We start from the raw sequence: 22,983 nt of genomic DNA, 5'->3' as shown, positions 1-22,983 counted from the left end.
CGGTGGCTCACACTTATAATCCCAGAACTTTGGGTGGCTAAGGCAGGTGGATCACCTGAGGTCAGGAGTTCGAGACCAGCCTGGCCAATATGGTGAAACCTCATCGCTACTACAAGTACAAAAACTAGCCAGGTGTGGTGGTATGCACCTATAGTCCCAGCTACTCAGGAGGCTGAGGCAAGAATCGCTTGAACCCAGGAGGCGGAGACTGCAGTGAGCAAAGATCACGCCATTGCACTCCACCCTAGGTGACAAGAGCGAAACTCCATCTCAAAAAAAAAATTAGCTGGGTGTGTTGGTGTGCACCTGTAGTCCCAGCTACTCAGGAGGCTGAGGCTGGAGAATTGCTTGAACCCAGGAGGCAGAGGTTGTAATGAGCTGAGATCGTGCCATTGCACTCCAGCCTGGGCAACAGAGCCAGATTCGGTCCCCCCAGAAATAAATAAATAAAAGAATAGGGCATTAGCTCTCAAGGATGCTTGTCCTCTTCTCTAAAGCTGGGAGAGTCTTAAACTGGAGCAGCTGCTTTAGACCCTGAGATGGAAGAAACATGTTGAGAACAGCAAAGTAAGCCCATCAGTCAACGGCAGATAGCCTAACCTTGGAACTGTTGATAATGTCATTTCTCTCTTCAGTAGTTATGTTTCAGGACTTCTTGTTACAAGAGCTTAGCCTACATCCTAACATTTTAAATATGCACTTTTTGTTAACTGTCAGAGTAAGCACACTTTAAAATGATGTGAAGCATAATACATACCTCAGGAGAAACGTGAGAGGCAAAAAAATCTTCCTCCTTTGGTGGAGGGGACAAAGGTGGAACCACACAACTATCAAGCCACAGCTAGAACAAAAAAACAACGTGGGGCTGAGCATTTCATCCGGCCTGTAAAGGATTTTATTTGATACCCTTCACTTCCCTTATAGAGACCTGTTTCCTAAAGATTGGTGCTTTCCATTCTTATAAAATCAGTTACATCCCTACAGAGGACCTCTGAGTACACTTTAGTAATCTATCATCCAGTAAATTTTGCTTCCAAACCTTGAGGAAGTCAAGTACCTCAAACACGTAAACCATTTCTGAAAAGATCAAAGACTTCATATCTAAATGCAGGTTCCAAACGATAATCAATCCTCGTTATTCATGGATTCCATATTTATGAATTTACCTACTTGCTAAAACTTACTTTGAACCCAAAATCAGTCCTCGTGGTGTTTTCAGTCATTTGGAGAATAGTGCGGCAAAAAATTAGTTGCCCGAGAAGCACGTTCTCAGCTGAGGTAGAACAAGACACACTACTCTGCCTTCTTGTTTCAGTTCTCATAAAAAATGTCCTTTCTGTAGCTTATTTCGTGCTACGTTCTTCATATTCCCATGCTTTTTATTGAGGATGTCATTTTTTAAGATGCCTCTCAAGTGCAGTACTGAAGGGCTATCTAATGTTCTGAAGCACATGAAGGCTGTGATGTGCCTCATGGAGAAAATCCAGGCATTAAATAAGCTTCATTCAGGGCTGAGTTATAGTCCTTGGCTGTGAGTTCAATATTCATGAGCCATCAGTGTATATTTAAAAAGGTGTCTTTAAATAGAAACACATGTTAAATAAGGTTATGTATTGATCAGTTGATGAAAATGAGACCAGAGCTTATAGGAACCTAATCCTGTACTTCTCCTAGGAGCAACGTTTTAGTATTCATTAATCCAGTACTCATGATGAATCTACAGAACATAACTACTTCAAATAGTAACAATCTACTGTACACTAATTCCTTGTAAGACAACTCAGGTAGAAAAGTTTTACTATTCAGGATAAAAATCACTTTTTCTACCAAGTGAACATGTATCTAAAGGAAACAATCCAGCCTCCAGTGACTTACATCAGTGCCATGCTTCCGTGTTGCTTGAGAGGCGAGTGATTTGATTTTCTCCCTATAGAGCTGAGCAGCACGACTGTTGTACTTGGCATTGGTGTCGTTGGTGGAACACCCATGTTGATGAAAAAAGGAAGACTACAGAGAAAAGCATGCAGATTAATATTTTGGTAAAACTACCTATGGCCAGGTGCAGTGGCTCATGCCTGTAATCCCAGCACTCTGGGAGGCCGAGGTGGGCAGATCATGAGGTCGGGAGATTGAGACCATCCTGGCTAACACGGTGAAACCCTGCCTTTACTAAAAATAGAAAAAGTAAGCCAGGAGTGGTGGCGGGTGCCTGTAATCCCAGCTACTTGGGAGGCTGAGGCAGGAGAATGGCGAACCCAGGAGGCGGAGCTTGCAGTGAGCTGAGATTGTGCCACTGCACTCCAGCCTGGGCAACAGAGCAAGACTCCATCTCAAAACAACAACAACGACAAAAACTAGCTATGAGACTTGCATTACAAAATGAAATAACTAGTCCTCATTTGTCCATTAAACCATCTCTGTCATTGTGAACTTTATTTGGGGAGAAGCTTTCTACTCAGGACTTATGAGCAATCCACTTCATCTTTTTTTTTCTTTTTTTTTTTTTTTTTTTTTTTTTTTTGAGAGAGTCTTGCTCTATTACCCAGGCTGGAATGCAGTGGCTCCATCTCGGTTCACTGCAACCTCCACCTCCTGGACTCAAGTGATCCCACCACCTCAGCCTCCCAAGTAGCTGGGACTACAGGTGTGTGCCACCACGCCTGGCTAATTTTGGTATTTTTCGTAGAGATGGGGTCTTGTTATGCCAGTCTTGAACTCCTGAGCTCAAGGAATCCACTTGCCTTGGCCTCACAAAGTGTTGGATTACAGGCGTGAGCCACCGCTCCTGGTCCTTTTCTTTTTTTGAGATGGTCTGACTCTGTCACCCAGGCTGGAGTGTAGTGTGGCATGATCATGGCTCACTGCAGCCTCCAACTCCTGGATTCAAGCAGTCCTCTCACTGTGGCTTCCCAAAGTGCTGGGATTAGAAGTGTGAACCACTACACCTCGTCCACAATCAATCTCAAAATGGATTCCAGTAAATCAGAATTTTTGACAAATTAGTGAGGAGCTACATTAACATTTACCTCGTTCAGCACTATTTTATCATTAACAGAGACTATAATATAGGTAAGATGATAAAACAAGTATTTAAACAATTAAAAGAAACTGCTTTTACCCACTTCATGAGGATCTATGTATAGATACGAATTATAGAATTCATATCTTAATTAAAACAGGTCTTCTAAAAACCTATACAAGTGATCCTTTGATGAACCTAATTCGACTGATAATATTGGTCACCCACATGTTCCGGATCCTGTTGTGAGTGCTTCATGGGCATCATCTCATTCAACTGTCATAGCAACACTATCAGACAGTCACTACTGCTGTCTACGCTTTACAGATAGGGAAAATGAAGCACAGAGAGGTTCAACAATGTGCCCCAGGTCACATGGGTAGCAAGGGAAAGAGTTAGGATTCAAATACAAAAAGGATGGTTCCAAGCACATAACTCACAGCTCCACTGGGTAAACTGAATGACCACTCAACTGAACCTTCCCTCCCCATGTCCCCCGACCCCTGCTGGCTTGAGATGAGAAAGCTCCTTTCTGGAGTTTGGAGGGTGACTCTGCAACCTTGGGAAGGCTTAGAAATAAGAACAGGTAAGTCAAACCAACAGTGCTAAGTTTAGGAACAAGTTTGTGAACATCATGATAATGGGCAAAGGTTTCTAAAAAGATGCTTGAGGCTGGGCACAGTGGCTCATGCCTGTAATCCTAGCACTTTGGGAAGTCAAAGCAGGAGGATTGCTTGAGGCCAGGAATTTGAGACCAACCTGGGAACCAAAGTGAGACCACGCCTCTACAAAAAAACAGAAAATTAATAAAAAATTAATAAGAAACACTGGCTGGGCCCGGTGGCTCATGCCTGCAATCCCAGCATTTTGAGTGGCAGAGGTGGGCAGATCACTTTAGCCTAGGAGTTCGAGACCAGCCTGGCAACACGGCAAAACCCTGTCTCTACCAAAAATGTAAAAAACTTGTTGTGCGTGGTGGTACTTGCCTGTAGTCTCAGCTACTTGGGAGGCTGAGTGAGAGAATCACCTGAGCCCAGGAAGTTGACGCTGCAGTGAGCTATGATTTTGCCACTGCACTCCAGCCTAGGCAACAGGAGTGAGACTCTATCTCAAAAAAAAAAAAAAAAAACTTGAAACATCTAAGGCATATATATATATATATTTTTTTTTTGAGACGGTCTTGCTTGATTACCCAGGCTGGAGTGCAGTGGCACGGTGAACGCTGCTCACTGTAGCGTCAACCTCCTGGACTCAAGTGATTCTTCTGCCTCAGACTCCCAAGTGGCTGGGACTACAGGCATGCACCACTATGCCTGGCTAATTTAAATTTTTTTTTTTGTAGACTTTGTTGTCCAGGCGGGTCTTGAACTCATGGGCTCAAGTGGTCCTCCTGCCTCAGCCTCCCAAAGTTCTGGGATTACAGGTGGGAGTGACCATGCCTGGCCAGGCATATATTTTTAATTAAGAGGGGCAAAAATTGTTTCTTGAAAAGTGAAAAAAAAAATCTTAGTTATTACAATGATTTATGGCCTTCCAAAAGTCACCTCTACCTGACAAAATTGTATTCCTTAGTATTTAATTTATCTCATTAGGGAAACACTGGATCCAATTTAAATGGAAAATTATCTAATTAATTGATTTTTATGCTTAAGGACAACTAAGAAAAAAGATTGAGAAACTACCATTTTGGAAACTGCTATTTTAGACCTCTGACTTTATTTAAATATATATATATATATACACATACATATATATATATGTATATATATATACATATACGTATATATATTTTTATATATATACATATACATATATATGTGTATATATATACATATACGTATATATATATATTTTTTGTTTTTTTTTGTTTTTTTTTGAGACAGGGTCTTGCTCTGTCACCCAGGCTGGAGTGTAATGGCATGATCACAGCTCACTGCAGCCTTGAACTCCTGGGCTCAAGTGATCCTCCCACCTCAGCCTACTGAGTAGCTGAGGCTATAGGCAGGTTCCATTATGCCTTGCTAATTTTTAAGTCTTTTGTATGACGAGGTCTCACTATGTTGCCCAGGCTGGTCTTACACTCCTGGACTCAAGTGATCTTCTTGCCTCAGCCTCCCAAAGTGTTGGGATTACAGGCATGAGCAACCGCACCCGACCTGCTTGTTTTTTATAAATAGAGGGTCTTGCCATGTTGCCCAGGTGGTCTTGAACTCCTGGGCTCCAGTGATCCTCCCAAACGCCTGTAATTTCGGCCTCCCAAACAGCTGAGATTACAGGCATGAGCCACTGCACCTAGCCTGAGCTTCTTTACTATTATAGCATAACAAATATTTAAACAAGAAGGAAAATGATGAGTTTGAGATGCACTTACTGCATTAGCGTTTCCTCCAACTTGCATGCAACGCAACTGAAACCATGACCAGTTAGAATCCAACTCTGTAGATCTAAATGGAAAGAATATTACTAAATGTTAATATTTTTTATCCCTAGGATCAAAATCAGTGAACTTTTGAGAACAAGGTTTCCTTAGGCTTTAGGATCCTAAAGAATTCTAAGTTTGTGTCAACAAGGACCCACACTTTTGGGATGCCAGGACTCCAGAGTGGATGACGGTTGGTGCGAGCAACCCCTGGCTCCTCTCATCCTTCCTGGAATGCAGGGCACGGGGACATGACAAGTGTCACCGGGCTGCTGGAACAACACCAACTCTTTGCCTCCCATCCTTGGTTGGATATGATTTAAAATTTGGTAATGTGTCTCTACTCGAAACAGATGCACTGTTTGGATGTTTTCAGGTCGGTGATCTACTTGTCCAGTTTGATCCCTACCAGAAGCTTGGAGGACGCTCATTCTCTTATCACAAGGTAGAAGAGACCTACCCAACATCGTGACCAGCAGGGAGAGGAAAAAACACAAGATTTCATGCTCCTGAAGTGAAAGCTACAAGCACTTCCTGCCCCTTCCACACCTTATGACTGACTTCTCTCCACTGTAAGATCAAATCTGAAACAAGTAAAGGCAGTGAGTATAGCCTCAACAACGCACATTGACCAAGGGGTCGACGGTAAAGCAACAATGTTAGAATCTTTATACTGAAGCCACAGAAATGAGCAAAAAGCAGAGGCTGTTATTCAGTAATAGCTTGCCCTACACTAACTGTAAAGGAATGTGGATATTTTAGAATGGGTATAGGCAGAATACCTTTTACAAAATGGGCAAGGAAGAACGAAAAGAAAAGAAGCTTCAGGTCCACCAAAACTTTCCTTTGTGCTGCCCTTATGTTTACTAATTTCTTTTCTTTTTTTTTTTTTTAAGACAGGGTCTCACGCCATCACCCAGGAATGGAGTGGTGTGATCACAGCTCATTGCAGCCTCAACCAGGATTGCTCAAGCAATCCTCCTGTCTCAGCCTCCCAAGCAGATGGTAGCCACCATGCCGGGCTTTTTTTTTTTTTTTTTGAGATGGAGTTTTGCTCTTGTTGCCCAGGCTGGAGTGCAATGGTGCGATCTTGGCTCACTGCAACCTCCGCCTCCTGGGTTCAAGTGATTCTCCTGCCTCAGCCTCCTGGGTAGCTGGGATAACAGGCATGTGTCACCACGCCCGGCTAATTTTCGTATTTTTAGCAGAGACGGGGTTTCTCCACGTTGGTCAGGTTGGTCTCAAACTCCTGACCTTAGGTGATCCACCCACCTTGGCCTCCCAAAGTACTGTGATTACAGGCATAAGCCACCGTGCCTGGCCCTTTTCTTTTTCTTTTAAATAGAGATAGGGTCTTGTTATGTTGCCCAAGCTGGTCTAGAACTCCTGGGCTCAAGCAATCCTCCCACCTCAGCCTCTCAGTGCTTGGATTACAGGTGTGAGCCACCATGCCCAGTGAATCACACCTGTTTTTTTTTTTTTTTTGAGACACAGCCTCGTTCTGTTGCCCAGGCTAGAGTGCAGTTATGCAGTCCCAGCTCATGGTAACCTCTGCCTTCTGGATTCAAGTAATTCTTGTGCCCCAGCCTCCAGAGGTAGCTGGGATTAGAGGCGTGCAGAACCACACCTGGCTAATTTTCGTAATTTTAGTAGAGATGGGGTTTTGCCATGTTGGCCAGGCTAGTCTCCAACTCCTGGCCTCAAGCAATCCCCTCATCTCAGCCTCCCAAAGTGCATACCACTATTAATCTAGAGTTTTACTTATAGACAATCTCAGTAACAACTTCCCAGCAGCCCTTTGTTTATAACTTGTTTGATTACCTCTATAAGGTCATGAAAAGCGTTGCCTTTCTACACGGACATCACAAAAAGGTTCTCCCCCGTGTCCACCGAGCAGGAGCCCAGATTCTGCCCTGATCATCATCAACATGTTCTAGGGCTCACTATGTGCCAGGCTATATGGGGCTCTCTTGCTCGCTCCTGCCAACACCCTATACAGCAGGTCCTAGTATTCTCACCCTCACTTTCAATAGAAGGAAAGTAAGACATTCAGAGGTAAGGAACACACCCAAGGCCAGGAAAGGACAGCTCAGATTTGCCTCCCCACCGACCTCCCCACCGCATCCCCGCTCCTGCATCCTCAGCCTCGGTCCTCACCTCTTCCTGATGCTGTCTCCTGCTCTACCCAGGCTGAGTCAGCCTCCCCACATGCCTCACCCCTCCAGGGCCTCAGGAGTGAACTATTAGCTCCCAGCCTGGCAGCTAAAGCACTCCACAATATGACACAGATCCTCTCCTTTCACCCTTACTTCTCTTAATTTTCCTATGCATACAAAAACTCGCTACGAAGCATTTCGCTTTTTCCTGCTTTTATATCTGAAGGTCTGAGTGCTGACCTCAATTTTCCCTCCTTTGTCTCCATTATTTTTTTGTTGTTGTTGTAGAGATGAGGTCTCACTATGTTGCCCAGGCTGGTCTTAAACTCTTGGGCTCAAGCTATCCTCCCACCTTGGCCTCCCAAGTGCTGGGATTACAGGCGCAAGCCACCATGCCCGGCCTTGTCTCCATTATCAAAACCTCACCAAACCTTCCAAGTTCATTGCAAACGTTACCTCTTTTAAACTTTGCCTTATTTTCCAAGCAGAAGTGGGCACAGGACTTAGTTTCTATCTCTCATGCATAACTTTGCAGTCTATCTTCTTATTTACATTGTATTTAAGCCTGTCCCTAATCCCAGGCCAACAAGATTGATGCAGGGATCCCATTCACCTTTAATAAGCTCATGAAATACATAACGGCAAACTTGAGAAGAAACAGAGCTAGAGGGGAGGAGCAGCCTGAAACATGGAGATCCCAGCAATGGAGGTGAAAAGGGGCAGAGGTCAGTTCAATCAGGTCCACTCTGGGAGCAGTCAGCAACCAATGCAGCTTGCCCTCTCCATACACTCTTAATCTGCCTTCCCCCTTTTGCTTGGCAAAAGCCATAACTTATAAATTATCTTTCCTCTGTAAATTTATTGACTTGAAACTCTAGTTAAAGAAAAAAAACTCTACTTAAATATGCACACCACCCATCCCACACAGGAAACTGTGTGTGTGTGTGTGTGTGTGTGTGTGTGTGTGTGTGTGTGTCTGGCAGCGGGAGGGGAAGAAGAGGGGAAAAGTATTCTAGAGGAGAGACTTTATATATTTTGGGACTGCTTGGATTTTTTCCCAATTAGCTAGTGGTTTTTTTTTTTTGGTGGTTGTTGTTGTTTTTTGAGTCAGGGTCTTTGTCCTGTCACCCAGACTGAAGTGAAGTGGTGAGATCATAGCTCACTGCAGCCTCAAACTCCCAGGCTCGGCCAGGTGCTGTGGCTCATGCCTGTAATCCCAGTACTTTGGGAAGCTGAGGTGGGTGGATCACATGAGGTCAGGAGTTCAAGACCAGCCTGGCCAACATGGTGAAACCCCGTCTCTATTGGAAATACAAAAATTAGGTGGGTGTGGTGGCACACACCTGTAATCCCAGCTACTTGGGAGGCTGAAGCAGGAGAATCGCTTGCACCCGGGAGGCGGAGGTTGCAGTGAGCTGAGATCATGCCATTGCACTCCAGCTGAGGGGATAGAGTGAGACTCTGTCTCAAAGAAAAAAAAAAAAAAAAGCAAATAAAAAACCCAAAAAACTCCCAAGCTCAAGTGATCTTTCCACCTTGGCCTCCCAAAGTGCTGGGATTACAGGTTTGAACCACTGTGTCCAGCCCCCCAATTTTTTTTAAGAAATAAAAATGCTTAAAGAATAGCTCTTCTCTGCCTTAAAAATAACAACAAAAACAATACTGAGTACCTTCTCATCCTTGACTTTCTCTTGCCCAAATCCTAGACTCCTGCCCTAAGGTTGTATCATGAATTTTAATTGTTGTTTTTGAATCATTTACAAGCATTGTGATTCATACAGTTCTATTTATCTGACTTTTAAAAGGTCAGTGATTAAACTTGCAATGGCCCAAACAGATCCTGCTGTACCGCCCCTCAGGCTCTAGGTCAGCCCTTCCCTCAGGGAGGAACACATCATAAAACCACCCGATTTCCTGGAATGGCTTAAACTGGAAGTATTCTTTAGCGATGAGGAAGGAGAGCCAGGTCATAATAAGCGAGACTTAGCAGAAAGAAAGAGGAAAAGAACACAGTAAAGACAGAAGGAAAAGAAGCAACTAGGTATTGCCTTGAGTCTAGTCTTCATCTGCTCTGGGCAGGGTAGGTTACCATAAGTTAACTGGTAATGATCAATCTGGAAAACAAAGTACATTAAAAACAAGCTTTAGCTGGGGTAATCCCAGCACTTTGGGAGGCTGAGGCGGGTGGATCACCTGAGGTCAGGAGTTCGAGACCAACCTGGCCAACATGGCGAAACTCTGTCTCTACTAAAAATACAAAAATTAGCTGGACGTGGTGGCACATGCCTGTAATCCCAGCTACTTAGGAGACTGAGGGCAGGAGAATCACTTGAACCTGGGAGGCGGAGGTTGAGGTGAGCCAAGATCGTGCCACTGCACCCCAGCCTGGGTGACAAAGCAAGACTCCGCCTCAAAAAAAAAAACAAACAAACCCAAAACAACAACAAAAAAACCCAAGTTTGATTCAATGGGGAAAAGACAGTCTTTTCAACAAATGGTGATGGAAAAACTAGGTATCCGCATACAAAAGAATGAAGTTGAACTCTTACCTGACGTCATGAACAAAAATTAATTCAAAATGAATCAAAGACTTAAAGGTAAGACCTAAAACTATAAAACTCTTAGAAGAAAACAGAAGGCAGGGCCAGGCACAGTGGCTCACGCCTGTAATCCCAACACTTTGGGAGGACGAGGGGGGTGGATCACAAGTTCAGGAGATCAAGACCATCCTGGCCAACAAGGTGAAAGCCCATCTCTACTAAAAATACAAAAATTAGCTGGGTGTGGTGGCGTGTGCTTGTAATCCCACCTACTCAGGAGGCTGAGGCAGGAGAATCGCTTGAACCCAGGAGGTGGAGGTTGCAATGAGCTGAGATTGTGCCATTGCACTCCAGCTTGGGTGACAAGAGCGAAACTCCATCTCAAAAAAAAAAAAAAAAGACAAAGAATTATAACAGATTTTATCCTATAGAAACAAATGCTCCTTTTTAATAATCACGTTCTATCAATATTTCAATATTCCTTAAGTCATAAGATAAGATTGCTTGCCACAATTCCAAATGGGCAGCCTAGCTGGTTCCTTCCCTAGAAAAGATGCTGTAGGGAAATCTCTGGAAATTGTCTGGGGGAGGCAGCAATGACTAAGACATGGCTGTTTGAGGGTGCCCTGCAGAAGTTGTCCTGGCAAGGGCCTGTGGCAGCTGACATGCAGGCCTTGCTTGGCTTCCAAGCCCTGGGGATCTTTCCATTATTTCTTTTATTATTTCAATTTAGTTCACTTCACAAATAGTCCTGCCTCCCAATGGACTGTGGGGTTATCCCATCAGACTGTCAGTCCAAAGGTGGTGTCTTCTTCTGATGCAAAAAGCCCCATATGGGCTATTGCCATAGAGTATCAGAAGTAGAAGACGGTTTACTCACCAGAGGGGCCATTGCAGCCCAAGTCTTCAGATAAAAGGAGAAAAAAGATCTTCATGTTATAAACATTTGAAACTGCCACTAAAAATCATTCACTCAGTCTTTGTGATATTAGTGTCCTCGGAAGCCAGAGCTATAAGATTACGCTGGAAGTGAAGCCCTGATACAAGGAGAGTGTCTCATCACTGACATAAACTCTCCACTTTGGTGGACATAGGACAGACCCACAGCACCTGATTGCCCTTCTCCCATGAGTCTGTACTTTGTACTGCTGAATTATTAGATGATTGTCATAAATCGGTTTTTCATTCCTTGTAACAGAATTCCTGAAACTGGGTACTTTATAAAGAAAAGAAGTTGATTTCTACAGTTAAGGAGGCTGAGAAGTCCAAGGTCAAGGGACTACATCTGGTAAGAACCTTCTTACTGGTTGGACTCTGTAGAGTCCAGAGGCAGCACAGGGCATCGCCTAGTGAGAACACTGAGCGTGCTAGCTCAGGTCTCTCCTCCTCTTCCTATAAAGCCGCTCACATGATACCCCATTAATCCATACCAATGAGGGCTCAATCACTTCTTAAAGGCCTCACCTTTTAATATTGTATGGCAACAGTGAAAATCAAATTTCTTTTTTTTTTTTTTTTTTAAGAGACAGGGTCTTACTCTGTTGCCCAGGCTGGAATGCAGTGGCAAGATCATAGTTCCTGCAGCCTTGACTCCTGGGCTTAAGTGATCCTCCCATTTCAGCCTCCTGAGTAGCTAGGACTACAGTTATACATCATCACACCACAACATTTTTTATTTTTTGTAGAGGCTGAGTTCGCTTGAGCCCAGTGAGCTATGATGGCACTACTGCAGCCAAGGTGACAGGTGACAAGGCAAGACCCTGTCTCAAAAAAAGAAAAGAAAAAAGGGAAAAAAAACACCCATGTAACAATGTAATCAATCTCGCCCCAATGAGAGAAGATTCACTTACCGAATAAAACTCAAGTGAACACCAAGTGACCGGTGGGACCCTGAGCAATCAATGCAAAGGAACACTCCATAGGTTATGCTTGCCCAGCTGGGATTTTTGGCACCACAATCAAAACACACCTGAAAAAAATGTTAAATTCAGTTACTAATTTATGTTAGCCAAATAAATTATCCTATAAGATACAGTAAATGACTTAGCTTGAAAACTGTTTAACCTTTATAATGTAAACTTTGGGATTGTAATATTATGAGAAAATATCTCATCTAGGTTTTTCTAAAAGCCTCAAATTTCATGCTCTTTTATTATTATATTATATATAATTATATTAATTATAAATTAGTATAGTTAATTACTATATTATGTATTTTTTTATTTTAAGACAGAGTCTTGCTCTATCACCCACGCTGGAGTGCAATGGTGCGATCTTGGCTCACTGTCACCTCCGCTTTCCGGGTTCAATTGATTCTTCTGCCTCAGCCTCCGGAGTAGCTGGGACTACTGGCTCACACCACTATACCCAACTAATTTAGTATTTTTAGTAGAGACGGGGTTTTACCATGTTGGACAGGCTGGTCTCGAACTCCTGACCTCAGGTGATCCGACAGCCTCAGCCTCCCATAGTGCTGGGATTACAGGCACGAGCCACTGTGCCCAGTTTACTATATGATTTATATAGTATATTACAGATTATTTCATATATATATATATATTTATTTTTGAGACGGAGTCTCGCTCTGTCACCCAGGCTGGAGTGCAGCGGCACGATTTCGGCTCACTGCAAGCTCTGCCTCCTGGGTTCATGCTATTCTCCTGCCTCAGCCTCCTGAGTAGCTGGGACTACAGGCGCCCGCCACCACGCCCAGCTAATTTTTTTGTATTTTTAGTAGAGACAGGGTTTCACCGTGTTAGCCAGGATGGTCTCAATCTCCTGACCTCATGATCCACCCGCCCTGGCCTCCCAAAGTGCTGGGATTACAGGCGTGAGCCACCGCGCCTGGGCTATCATGTATATATTTTAACAATGCACACTATACATAGTGAAGAGAATTTAGGTTTGTGTACCATCTCGAACATGCCTTATCCTTGAAGCATCAGCAGGGATCCTACCAGTCATGTAAAGGAATGCTAGTGAGGGAAGCAGCCCTGCCTGGAACCACTCCAGCCCTACCATCCTTCCTGGCAGTGGCTATACCAGATGGCAGGCTGTTGCGCATATTGCTTCTCTCCCCAGCCAGAGGAAGAGGTTGTGGCAGCCAGACTCCAAGATGGCCCCAGTGAAACCCACCTCCTGGTATTTGCATCCCGTGTAATCTCCACCCTCACTTTACCAAGGTGATCTGTGTGTCTGTGTGTGTGTATGGCAGAAATGACCAAGTCATTTTTGAGACTGGGTTACAGATGACACTATGGCTTTTTCCTCTCTCCCCAACTCTCTTTCTCTCTCCCCCTCTCTCCCTCCCCACCTTGGATCACTAGCTCTAGGGGAAGCCAGGTGCCATGTCTTGAGGACACTCAGGTTACCCTGTGGAGAGGGTGAAGTGCTGAGGAACTGAGGCCTTCAGTCCAACTGCCAGCGAGGAAAGGAGGGCTGCCAACCACCATGTGAGTAAGCTCCCAGATGACCTCAGCCCTGGCCAACAGCTTGACTGCAGCCTCATGAAAGACCCTGGGTCAGAAGCAGCCAGCTAAGTCACCCCCAAATTCCTGACCCTCAGAACTATCTGTTGTTTTACGATGCCAAGTTGGGGGTGATCTGATACACAGCAATAGATAACTAATACAGAGAGATATTCCTTTATGAAATGCTGTGCCCTTCTCTACCTCCACCGCCTCACTCTGTCCAGGTCACTTTGATAAATCTTAGATGCACGTTCATAACCGAGGACTATGTCCCCTGCCCACTGAAGGCACTGAGAGTTCTTACAGGGGTAAAATTGTTCCCTTTTGCCAATCTTTATGGCTTTTTTTTTTTTTTTTTTTTTTTTAGAGACAAGGTCTGGCTCTCACCTATGCTGGAGTGCAGTGGCACGGTCCTAGCTCACTGCAGTCTCTAACTCTTGAGCTCGAGCCATCCTCCCCGCCTCAGCCTCCTAAGCAGTTAGGACGAGTGTACACCACCGTGCCCAGATAATTTTTTTTTTCTTTTGTAGAGACGGGGGTCTTGCTATGTTGCCTAAGCTGGTCCTGAACTCCTGGGCTCAAGCAATTTGGGCCCTCTCAGCCTCCCAAAATGCTAGGGTTACAGGTGAGAGCCACCACGCCTGGCTCCTGTCACCTTGCTTTCCTGTCCACTAGCACAGAATGTGCACATGGTAAATGCACAATAAGTGTTTGCTGAATAGTTGTGTACTTTTTAATCTCACACACAGCCTGAAAAATAGGCTTACCCATAGTAAGCATTCAGTAAATATTTGTTAATCAAAAGAATAACTTTAGAAACGTATTGCCAGCTCAAAAATTATTACTAGCCCCTTCAACACTGACACTGAAGCCCAACATTCTTCATCAACGGGAGCATAAAAGTACTTTAAAATACACAGTGCTAACTAGCAGAGTCACGCGTCGGAAGTGTGCTGGGCCCATAAAATACACAGTGCTTGTTGTGGAAAGTAGTATTTATAACTCATTAAACTCCAAATAGGAAAAAAAATTCCTCTAATAGAATTGTTTTTAATCTTTTTGCAGGAAAAAAAATACATATTAGATAAATAGGCTGGGTGCAGTGGGTCACACCTGTAATCCTAGCACTTTGGGATGCCAAGGCAGGTAGATGGCTTGAGCTCAGGAGTTTGAGACCAGCCTGGGCAACACAGCGAAATGTTTGAGACCATGCCTGGGCAACATGTCTCTACCAAAAAATAAAAAAAATTAGCTGGCGTGGTGGAACGTGCCTGTAGTCCCAGCTACTCAGGAGTTTGAGGTGAGAGGATCGCTTGAGCCTGGGAGGTGGAGGATGCAATGAGTGGAGACCACTCCACTGCACTCCAGCCTCAGCAACAGTGAGACCTTGCTATTAAAAAAAAAAAAAAAAAAAAAAAAAAAAAGATATACTTTATAGGCAGAACCACTTATGTGAAGGTTGTCCAACCTATCATTATCAAGCAAGATCTGGCTTCTGGTCTTTTGAGGGTAATACAAGACAGGAAACCCAAGTGGGTTTTCTAAAGCCCCTCACCACGATACGCTCACACTGATTGCACACTGAATAATGGGGGTGGAGTGACAACTGACACAAAAGAGGCCGGGGATTCACTTCGGTGTTTACTGATCACCTGCTGTATGTCAGACATGTGACAGGTGATGAGGTATGAAAAAGTAGCAGCACAAACACTAGCTGAACCCTTATTGGTGCTAGTCTTTAAAAAGCTCACTGAGAAGTGGGGAAGACAGACATGCAAATTCAAATGCCCTGTGGTGATGGCCATTAGGGGAACCCTCTTCTGTGGGGCATCAAACAAAACGACAGACTCTGCCAAAAGGTGCTGTTCTTCCCTGTCAGGCTGTTTATAATTTCTCACCTAGTCACTCAACTACCAGTTGCTGTGCACTTACTATCAAGTGTACCTGGCACATACCAAGTGGACATACCAGCACGGTTCAGGAAGTCTGCCCACATGGAGCCCACAGTCTAGCAGTCCAGTGGGCAAGACAATTAGTTATAAGATTGTTTCCTAGTAAGCAAGGACAGGATGCAAAGGGTTTTTGGTAGAGGTGATGGCAGAGAGTTTGGGTACACAGCCCAGAGCAGGCCAAGTTTGAGAATCGCTTCTGAGGTGGTCACCAGACTGGCTACAAGAAGAGAGCAGTGAGGTTCCTAATGAGGGAGGCAGCTTTGACATCCTCCTGACCCATCACCTAAGCTAAGGGATTGCTAAAATGTAGCCCCATGAGGGGGGGCCATGTCTACCTTATTCACCTGAGCTTGGCACCATGCCTGGCACAACACAGGTGCTCACTAAATGCGAATGCACATGGTGGAGCAGTGCATAGAGGAGCTAACAAGTGGAGACTGGGACGTGTGGAGGTCAGAAGTTGTGAGAAATACAGGTCTGGCTCCCATAAATGCTGCCTTGATCCTCCTGCTATACCAGGAGGCTATGCTTTGGAAGCAGGGACTGCGCTTTGATTTGATATGCAATCCCAAACCAAAGTCAAGATGTGGCTTTTGAAGCAGAACATCAGTTCTTATGGTGATGAATAAGAAATAGCTTTTGACTGACAATTTGTTTTGTTTAATGACGAGAATAATTAGTATACAAATAATAACAGCTAATATTGAGTGTTTAAGTCAGGCACTATTGTTGGCACTTTAGCCAATTCCATCTTCCTAACAACGCTTTCGTTAGTAGGGTACTAGTGGAAGGTACTATGATCATCCCCATCAGGACCAGCTTCCTGGGCGTGTGTGTGATCTATGCAGTCACAGAGGGCCCCACACTTAGAATAAAAGAGTGTGTGATTGGCTTAATGCTCTGCTGTCTCACCTTGAAATTCTTCTTTTTTTTTTTTTTTTTTTTTGAGACAGGGTCTCATGCTGGAGTATATGATATGATCTCGACTCACTTCAACCTCTGCCTCCCGAGCTCAAGCAATCCTTCCACCTCAGCCTCCCGAGCAGCTGGGACCACAGGCATGAGCCACCACGCATGCCTAATTTTATTTTTTTTTGGTAGAGATGGGATTTCACCATGTTGCCCAGGCTGGTGTCAAACTCCTGAGCTCAAGCTATTCATCTGCCTCAGCCTCCCAAAGTGCTGGGATTACAGGCGCCACCGCGCCCAGCCTCATCTTGAAATTCTTTTTTTTTTTAGATAGGGTCTCACTCTGTCGCCCATGCTTGAGTGCAGTGGCGTGATCTTGGTTCACTGCAACCTCCACCTCCTGGGTTCAAGCAACTCTCCTGTCTCCGCCTCCCGAGTAGTTGGGATTACAGGCACACGCCACCACGCCCAGCTAATTTTTTTGTATTTTTAGTAGAGACGGGGTTTCACCATGTTGCCCAGGCTGGTCTTGAACTCCTGAGCTCAGATGATCCACCCACCTTGGCCTCCCAAAGTGCTAGGATTACAGGCGTGGGCCACTGCGAAATTCTTAATACTGTTCAAACAAGGGCCCTGCATTTTCATTTTGTACATTTCACAAATTATGTAGCTAGTCTTGATCTCCATTTTATTTATTTATTTTTATTTAATTTTATTTTATTTTTGTGTGTGTGTGAGATGGAGTCGCTCCCTGTCGCCTAGGCTGGAGTGCAGTGGCATGATCTTGGTTCACTGCAACTTCTGCTTCCTGGGTTGAAGCAATTCTCCTGCCTCAGCCTCCCGAACAGCTGAGATTACAGGCACTCGCCATCATGCCCAGCTAATTTTTGTATTTTTGTAGAGACGGGGTTTCATCATGTTGGCCAGGCTGGTCTTGAACTCCTGACCTCAGGTGATCCACTTGCCTCGGCCTCCCAAGGTGCTGGGATTACAGGTTTGAGCCACCACGCCCGGCCTATTTATTTGTTTTTTAAATCAACGAACGTTTTCCTAATTCTGATTCCTTTTATCATGTGCTTTCTCATACAAAGAACTTTCACATAAATTATCTTACAATAAGAGTTTCTTTCTGATTCATTTTAAAAATGACAATAGCATTCGTTGTGCTCAAGTTAGAATTATACCAAAATTACCATATGCCAGCACATACAATCATTCCACTGGTGGCTGGAAAATTGGTTTACGGGAGTGTCTGTCACTCAGATGGGCCATCACCCCTGGTGGGCACATGGTGGAGATAAGGGAAGGCCAGACTAGAAGAAAGCTGGGTCTTTTGGATCGTCTCTACTCCTTTTTCACTTCTTCACCATTCTCCCCACTGACCTTGAACACGGGAATCTGCTGGCCATCCTTGGGCTCTAGGAAGACCTCATCAAGGTGCCACCTCTGAAAGGGGCACTTCTGGATGAGCTGACGTGGAGATGGCCCTCTGACTTGGATCCAGAGCTAGGAATCTTCAACTTGGCATCAGCAATGTCCACAAAGTTGTGCTTGTTGTTGAGTTTGAGACAGTGAATGTTGAGAGGAGGGCCCAGAGCTCCCTGTGCCTTGGGATGGCTATGCACCCGCTCCAATGCCAACTGGTAACACAAAGCCCTGGAAAACGTCTTTTGTATGAGATAATACACAAGGGCCAAGCCCCCAGTACCGAACACATTGCCGAAAAGGACCATTTTTTCCTTGAGGCACTGGCATCCTGCTTCCTGGATACTTTTGCCACCTCACAGCACAACTCTCTTGAAAATCATCAAAGGCAAGTTGTTCTTTAAGTGACAGAAGCACCATGCTGCAGAAAGCATGAGAAGTCCTTCCGGGCGTGGGATGGTGGCAGTAAATCTTGATCTCCATTTTAAAGAAAACTAAGGAATTACTGAATTAAGTATGACAGATAAGAAGTGGTCACTTCTTAGTAATTCCTTAGTGGAAATGTCCACAATGGGGACTGGATCCCATGCAGTCTGTTCCCCAGAGCCACTCTTCCCGCTCCACCACACCGTGCTTCAGAGCAGAAAACATACCACCTGCTGTCCTGCATCTGCCCTTCATCTGTCCACTAGACTATAAGTTCCCTGAGGACAGGAACATACCATCAGTGTACATACCTTTAATGCTTTACACAGTGCCCAGCACACCATAGGTGCTTAATGAATACTTGTTGAATGAATAACCCGATCTATATAAAAGGAAGGAATGGTATAGCAACAAAGAAGGATTTCACAAACAAGAAAATTCACCCTTGGCCAGGTGCGGTGGCTCATGCCTGTAATCACAGCACTTTGGGAGGCTGAGACAGGCGGATCACTTTAGGTCAGGAGTTTGAGACCAGCCTGGCCAATATGGTGAAACTCCATTACTACTAAAAATACGAAAATTAGCCATGCGTGATGGCACATGCCTGCAGACCCAGCTACTCAGGAGGCTGATGCAAGAGAATTGCTTGAACCTGGGAGGAGAAGGTTGCAGTGTGCCAAGATCGCACCACTGCACTCCAGACTGGACAACAGAGCTAGATCATCTCAAAAAAAAAAAAAGAAAAAGAAAAAGAAAAAGAAAAAACAGAATTGACCCTCATGACCTTTGATCCAGAGTAAATCATCATACATGAGAGGAAGAAATTGGATACCATGTTCTAAAAGTAAGCTGACTTGTTTTTGATTACCTTTCCCCACCCTTACCTTCCCTCTCTCAAAAGAGAGCTTAGAGCTCTCTTTTATGACCCCAATTTTAAAATGCTATTATCTTTGTTTAGGTAAGGGTTTCAAACCAATGATCAAATAAAAGGTCTCAACCAAGAAATATAGCACATTACTGTGAAACATTACCAGAAAACATTTTTGTTCATTGCTTTTATTAATCTTATTACAGAATATAAAATTTTTCACAGGTGTGTTCTTCATAATAAAAACAGCTGCCATTTATTGAAGACTATTATATGCAGTTCCTATTCTAAGTGTTTTTCTTGGATTATTCCATTTAATCTTCACAATAACCCTCTGAGTCAGGTCCAGTTCATGCCCCATTTTCAGACGAGGAAAAAAGGGACAAAGTGGTCAAGTAACCTGTCCAAGGGTGACATACCTAGAAAGTAGCAGTCTGGACAATACAAGCCTGTCTCTCAAAAGCCTCTTGATATAAAGACATTGATTTCTTACTTAAAATTATCTTTGAATTAAATCAAAGAGAATACATGTTGGTGTTTCTGAGATAAAGGTGACAAAAAAATATAGTTTACACATTGCTAACCGCAGATTCTAATCTTGACTAGTTATACAGGACCCACTCTTTATAAACACATCAATCTAAATTTAAAAATCAAGGCTGGGCGCGGTGGCTCACGCCTGTAATCCCAGCACTTTAGGAGGCCGAGGCGGGTGGATCACTTGAGGCCAGGAGTTTGAGACCAGACTGGCTGACATGGTGAAACCTCGTCTCTACTAAAAACATAAAAATTACCTGAGTGTAGTGGTGGATGCCTGTAATCCTGGCGACTCAGCAGGCTGAGGCAGAATTGCTCGAACCCAGGAGGCAGAGGTTGCAGTGAGCTGGGGTCGCACCACTGCACTCCAGCCTGGGCGACAGAGCAAGGCTCTGTCTCAAAAAAATTAAAATTAAAACGTTAAAAAAAAAAAAAAAGAAAGAACATTAAGGCCAGCATGGTGACTCATGCCTGTAATCCTAGCACTCTGGGAGGCCAAGGCAGGAGGAGGCAGGAGGACTGCTTGAGCCCAGGAATTTGAGACCAGCCTGGGCAACATAGCAAGACCCTGTCTCTACAAAAATAAATTAATTAATTAATTAGTAATAACAATTAGCTGGGCATGGTGGTGCAGCCCTGTGGTGTCAGCCTAATCAGGAGGCTGGGAAGGAAGGATGGCTTGGGCTGGGTAGGTCAAGGCTGTAGTGAGCTAGGATCAAGGCACTACACTTCAGCCTGGATGACGGGGTGAGACCCTGTCTCTAAAAAAAAAATAAATAAAAATGTGAAAATCAAGAAAACAGTAAAGAAATGGGCACTGGGGAATTCCTGGAGCCTCTTAACTTTCCCACATCCATCAGACATCACCTCCAATAAACTGTTTCCTTTCTCACCTAGGCCGGAAAAAATATGGGCTCCCCTGTACCATCAAGACTTAAAACCAACAGAAACACCTATTTTCGAACACTTGGGAACTTTCTATGCCAGCATGTCGAGGTTCATGACCTTGCTCAGTAACAGCTGTTCCCTTTGGGAAGTGACAGTGGGGACCAGACAAAACTCGTGTCACAGGAGGGGCGGGGAGAGTTCACGCTGACGCGACAGCCCTTTGCACTCTCCAGGTCCCTCTCCGACCCGACGTGTCACCTTAGCCCCCTGCGTCACCCCAACACCTCCAGCCAGCTGCGCAAAGCTGTATAAGTTCCAGGGAGAGAACAGCCTCCGGAGACAAAAAAAAAAAAAAGGAAACCTCTATCTCCAAAGAGAGCCGAGGGGAGGGAGGAGGCTGTGGTGAGCCTCCTTGGCCAACGCGACAAAAGCTGGAAGCCAGAGCGGAGACTACTCGGCAAACTTTATCAGAAGAGAAACTGAGGCAGGCACCGCAAGGCCCGAGGAGCCAAGCCGGCTCCAACAGGCGGGGTCGAGCTCCAGGGTGGCGCTGGGGGAGCCGCGCTTTCCCCGCTTCCGGCGCCATCAGCCGGGTTTCCGAGCCGGGAGCTCCCTCCTCGCGGCGCCCCCGAGGATGCCCCCGCCCCCGCCCGCGCTCAGAGCCCCCGATGCTCGCCCCCCGCCCCAAGAGCTCGCTGGGGGGGTGTGCCCGCGCCGCCGCCCCCGGGAACGCTCCCCGGCCCGCGTGAGGACCCCTGTGCTCCGGCGTCCCGCCTGGGCCTCCCAGCTGCCCGGCCCCGCCCGCCCCGTCCCGGCCAGGCTGCCGCGGCCCCACAGTGCGACGTGTCACAGGCCGCGCCGGCCCCGCCTCCCACGCCACGGCCACTGGCGCCCGCAGGGGCCTCCCGCCGGTTCCCGCAGGGATGCTAGGCAGGCCCGCACTCGCCCGCGGCCGCTACCTTGTTAGTGGGCACCGAGCGGAGGCGCTTGAAGATGGTCAAGATGTCCTGCTTGCTGGGATCCCCCATCGTCAGGTGTGAGCCGCGGCGCAGCTGGCCCGGCCAACCGGTAAGAGCCGACGAAGAGCGGTTACCGCCTCAGCAGGAGCGACGAGGCTGCGGGGGCGGGGCTGCGCGTGACGGTCAGGCTCCGCCCCAAGCTCCGCCCACGTCCGGGCCCGCCCACCGCCGGAGCGCAGGCGCCTCTCGCTTTCCCTCCCCGCCCTCGCTTCAGCCGCGCCGCTGGCTGGACCCCGGACACTGCACGCGCGTGCGCAGAAGGCTCGCGCGCCATTTGCGGCGCGGCTCCACGCCCCTAGCGCTGGGCGAAGCCGGGCCCGGGTGTGGCTGGCTGCCACGCGCACTGCCATAGGATCCACCAACCTTTCGCCTGGTCGATCGCCATTTCGTCTAACGGGCTGCTTCCAAGGAAAGATCAGAGGCAGGGGAAGGGGCCCACGCGCCCTCCTTCAGCACGAGACGGACGGAGGGCTCGCGCCTCGACGCCGGACCTTAGCTTTTTTTTTTTTTTTTTTCGAGACGGAGCCTCGCTCTGTCCCCCAGGCTGGAGTGTAATGGCGCGATTGCGGCGCCCTGCAACCTCCCTGGTTCAAGCGATTCTCCTGCCTCAGCCTCCCGAGTAGATGGGATTACAAGCGCACACCACCACGCCCGACTAATTTTTGTATTTTTAGTAGAGACGAGGGTTTCACCATGTTGCCTAGGCTGGTCTCGAGCTCCTAACTTCAGGTGATCCACCCACCTCGGCCTTCCAAATTGCTGAGATTACAGACGTGAGCCGCCGCGCCCGACTCTTTTTTTTATTCTTGCCCTCAGCTCACGCCAGGCCCTGGGTGGAAAGCTTTCTTTGCCCGGAAACTGGCTTTCTGAAACCAAGGGTTTTTGTGTCACGTTCATGGAGAGATGGCAGTGTGGGCTGAGGCAAAAGTGCTCAGTCAGAACTGATGAGTCCAGATGAGAAGCTTGACTTTAACCCCAGCCCTCGGGGCTGCACCCTACCCTCCGGGAAACAATTCCAGCCAGAAGAGTTTACACTCAGCAGAAGGTTCTTCTGTCACCACAATGGGTGTGGAGCCACTGGAAAGAGGTTGAGTGATAGTGAGGAAGGATAGCAGGTTTTGGCATCAAAGGCACTACCTTGGCCTCAATCCCAGTTCAGCCAGCTGCTTCCTAGCTCTGTGGCCTTGGTCAAGACACTTACCTTCTCTAAAGCATGGTTTATTTGCAGTCTCAGTGGCTCATGCCTGTGATCCCAGCACTTTGGGAGGCTGAGGCGGGAGGATCACTTGAGCTCAGGAGTTCAAGACCAGACTGGATAATATGGTGAAACCCCGTCTCTACAAAATTTGCAAAAA

The 22,983-nt window shown here is 46.1% G+C and overlaps 1 protein-coding gene and 1 pseudogene across 2 annotated transcripts in view; both read right to left on the bottom strand.

The window, feature by feature from the left end:
- The window catches only part of ARFGAP3 (ADP ribosylation factor GTPase activating protein 3), a 59,253-nt gene extending 37,413 nt beyond the window's left edge, over positions 1 to 21,840 (bottom strand). For both annotated transcript variants that reach the window (XM_003264845.3, XM_030815421.1), the window contains exons 1-5: positions 21,569 to 21,840; positions 11,985 to 12,103; positions 5,391 to 5,463; positions 1,876 to 2,007; positions 758 to 841 (exon numbers count right to left, since the gene is read on the bottom strand). In XM_003264845.3, coding sequence (XP_003264893.1) covers positions 758 to 841; positions 1,876 to 2,007; positions 5,391 to 5,463; positions 11,985 to 12,103; positions 21,569 to 21,637 — 477 coding nt within the window. In that variant the 5' untranslated portion in view covers positions 21,638 to 21,840. The remainder of the gene's footprint in view (positions 1 to 757; positions 842 to 1,875; positions 2,008 to 5,390; positions 5,464 to 11,984; positions 12,104 to 21,568) is intronic.
- Positions 17,810 to 18,229, bottom strand: LOC105739993 (annotated as a pseudogene).
- Positions 21,841 to 22,983: the final 1,143 nt, after the last annotated feature.

The sequence above is a fragment of the Nomascus leucogenys genome, chromosome 7b (assembly GCF_006542625.1).
Source record: "Nomascus leucogenys isolate Asia chromosome 7b, Asia_NLE_v1, whole genome shotgun sequence".
NCBI lineage: Eukaryota > Metazoa > Chordata > Mammalia > Primates > Hylobatidae > Nomascus > Nomascus leucogenys.
This window is presented reverse-complemented; position numbering and strand designations above follow the sequence as displayed.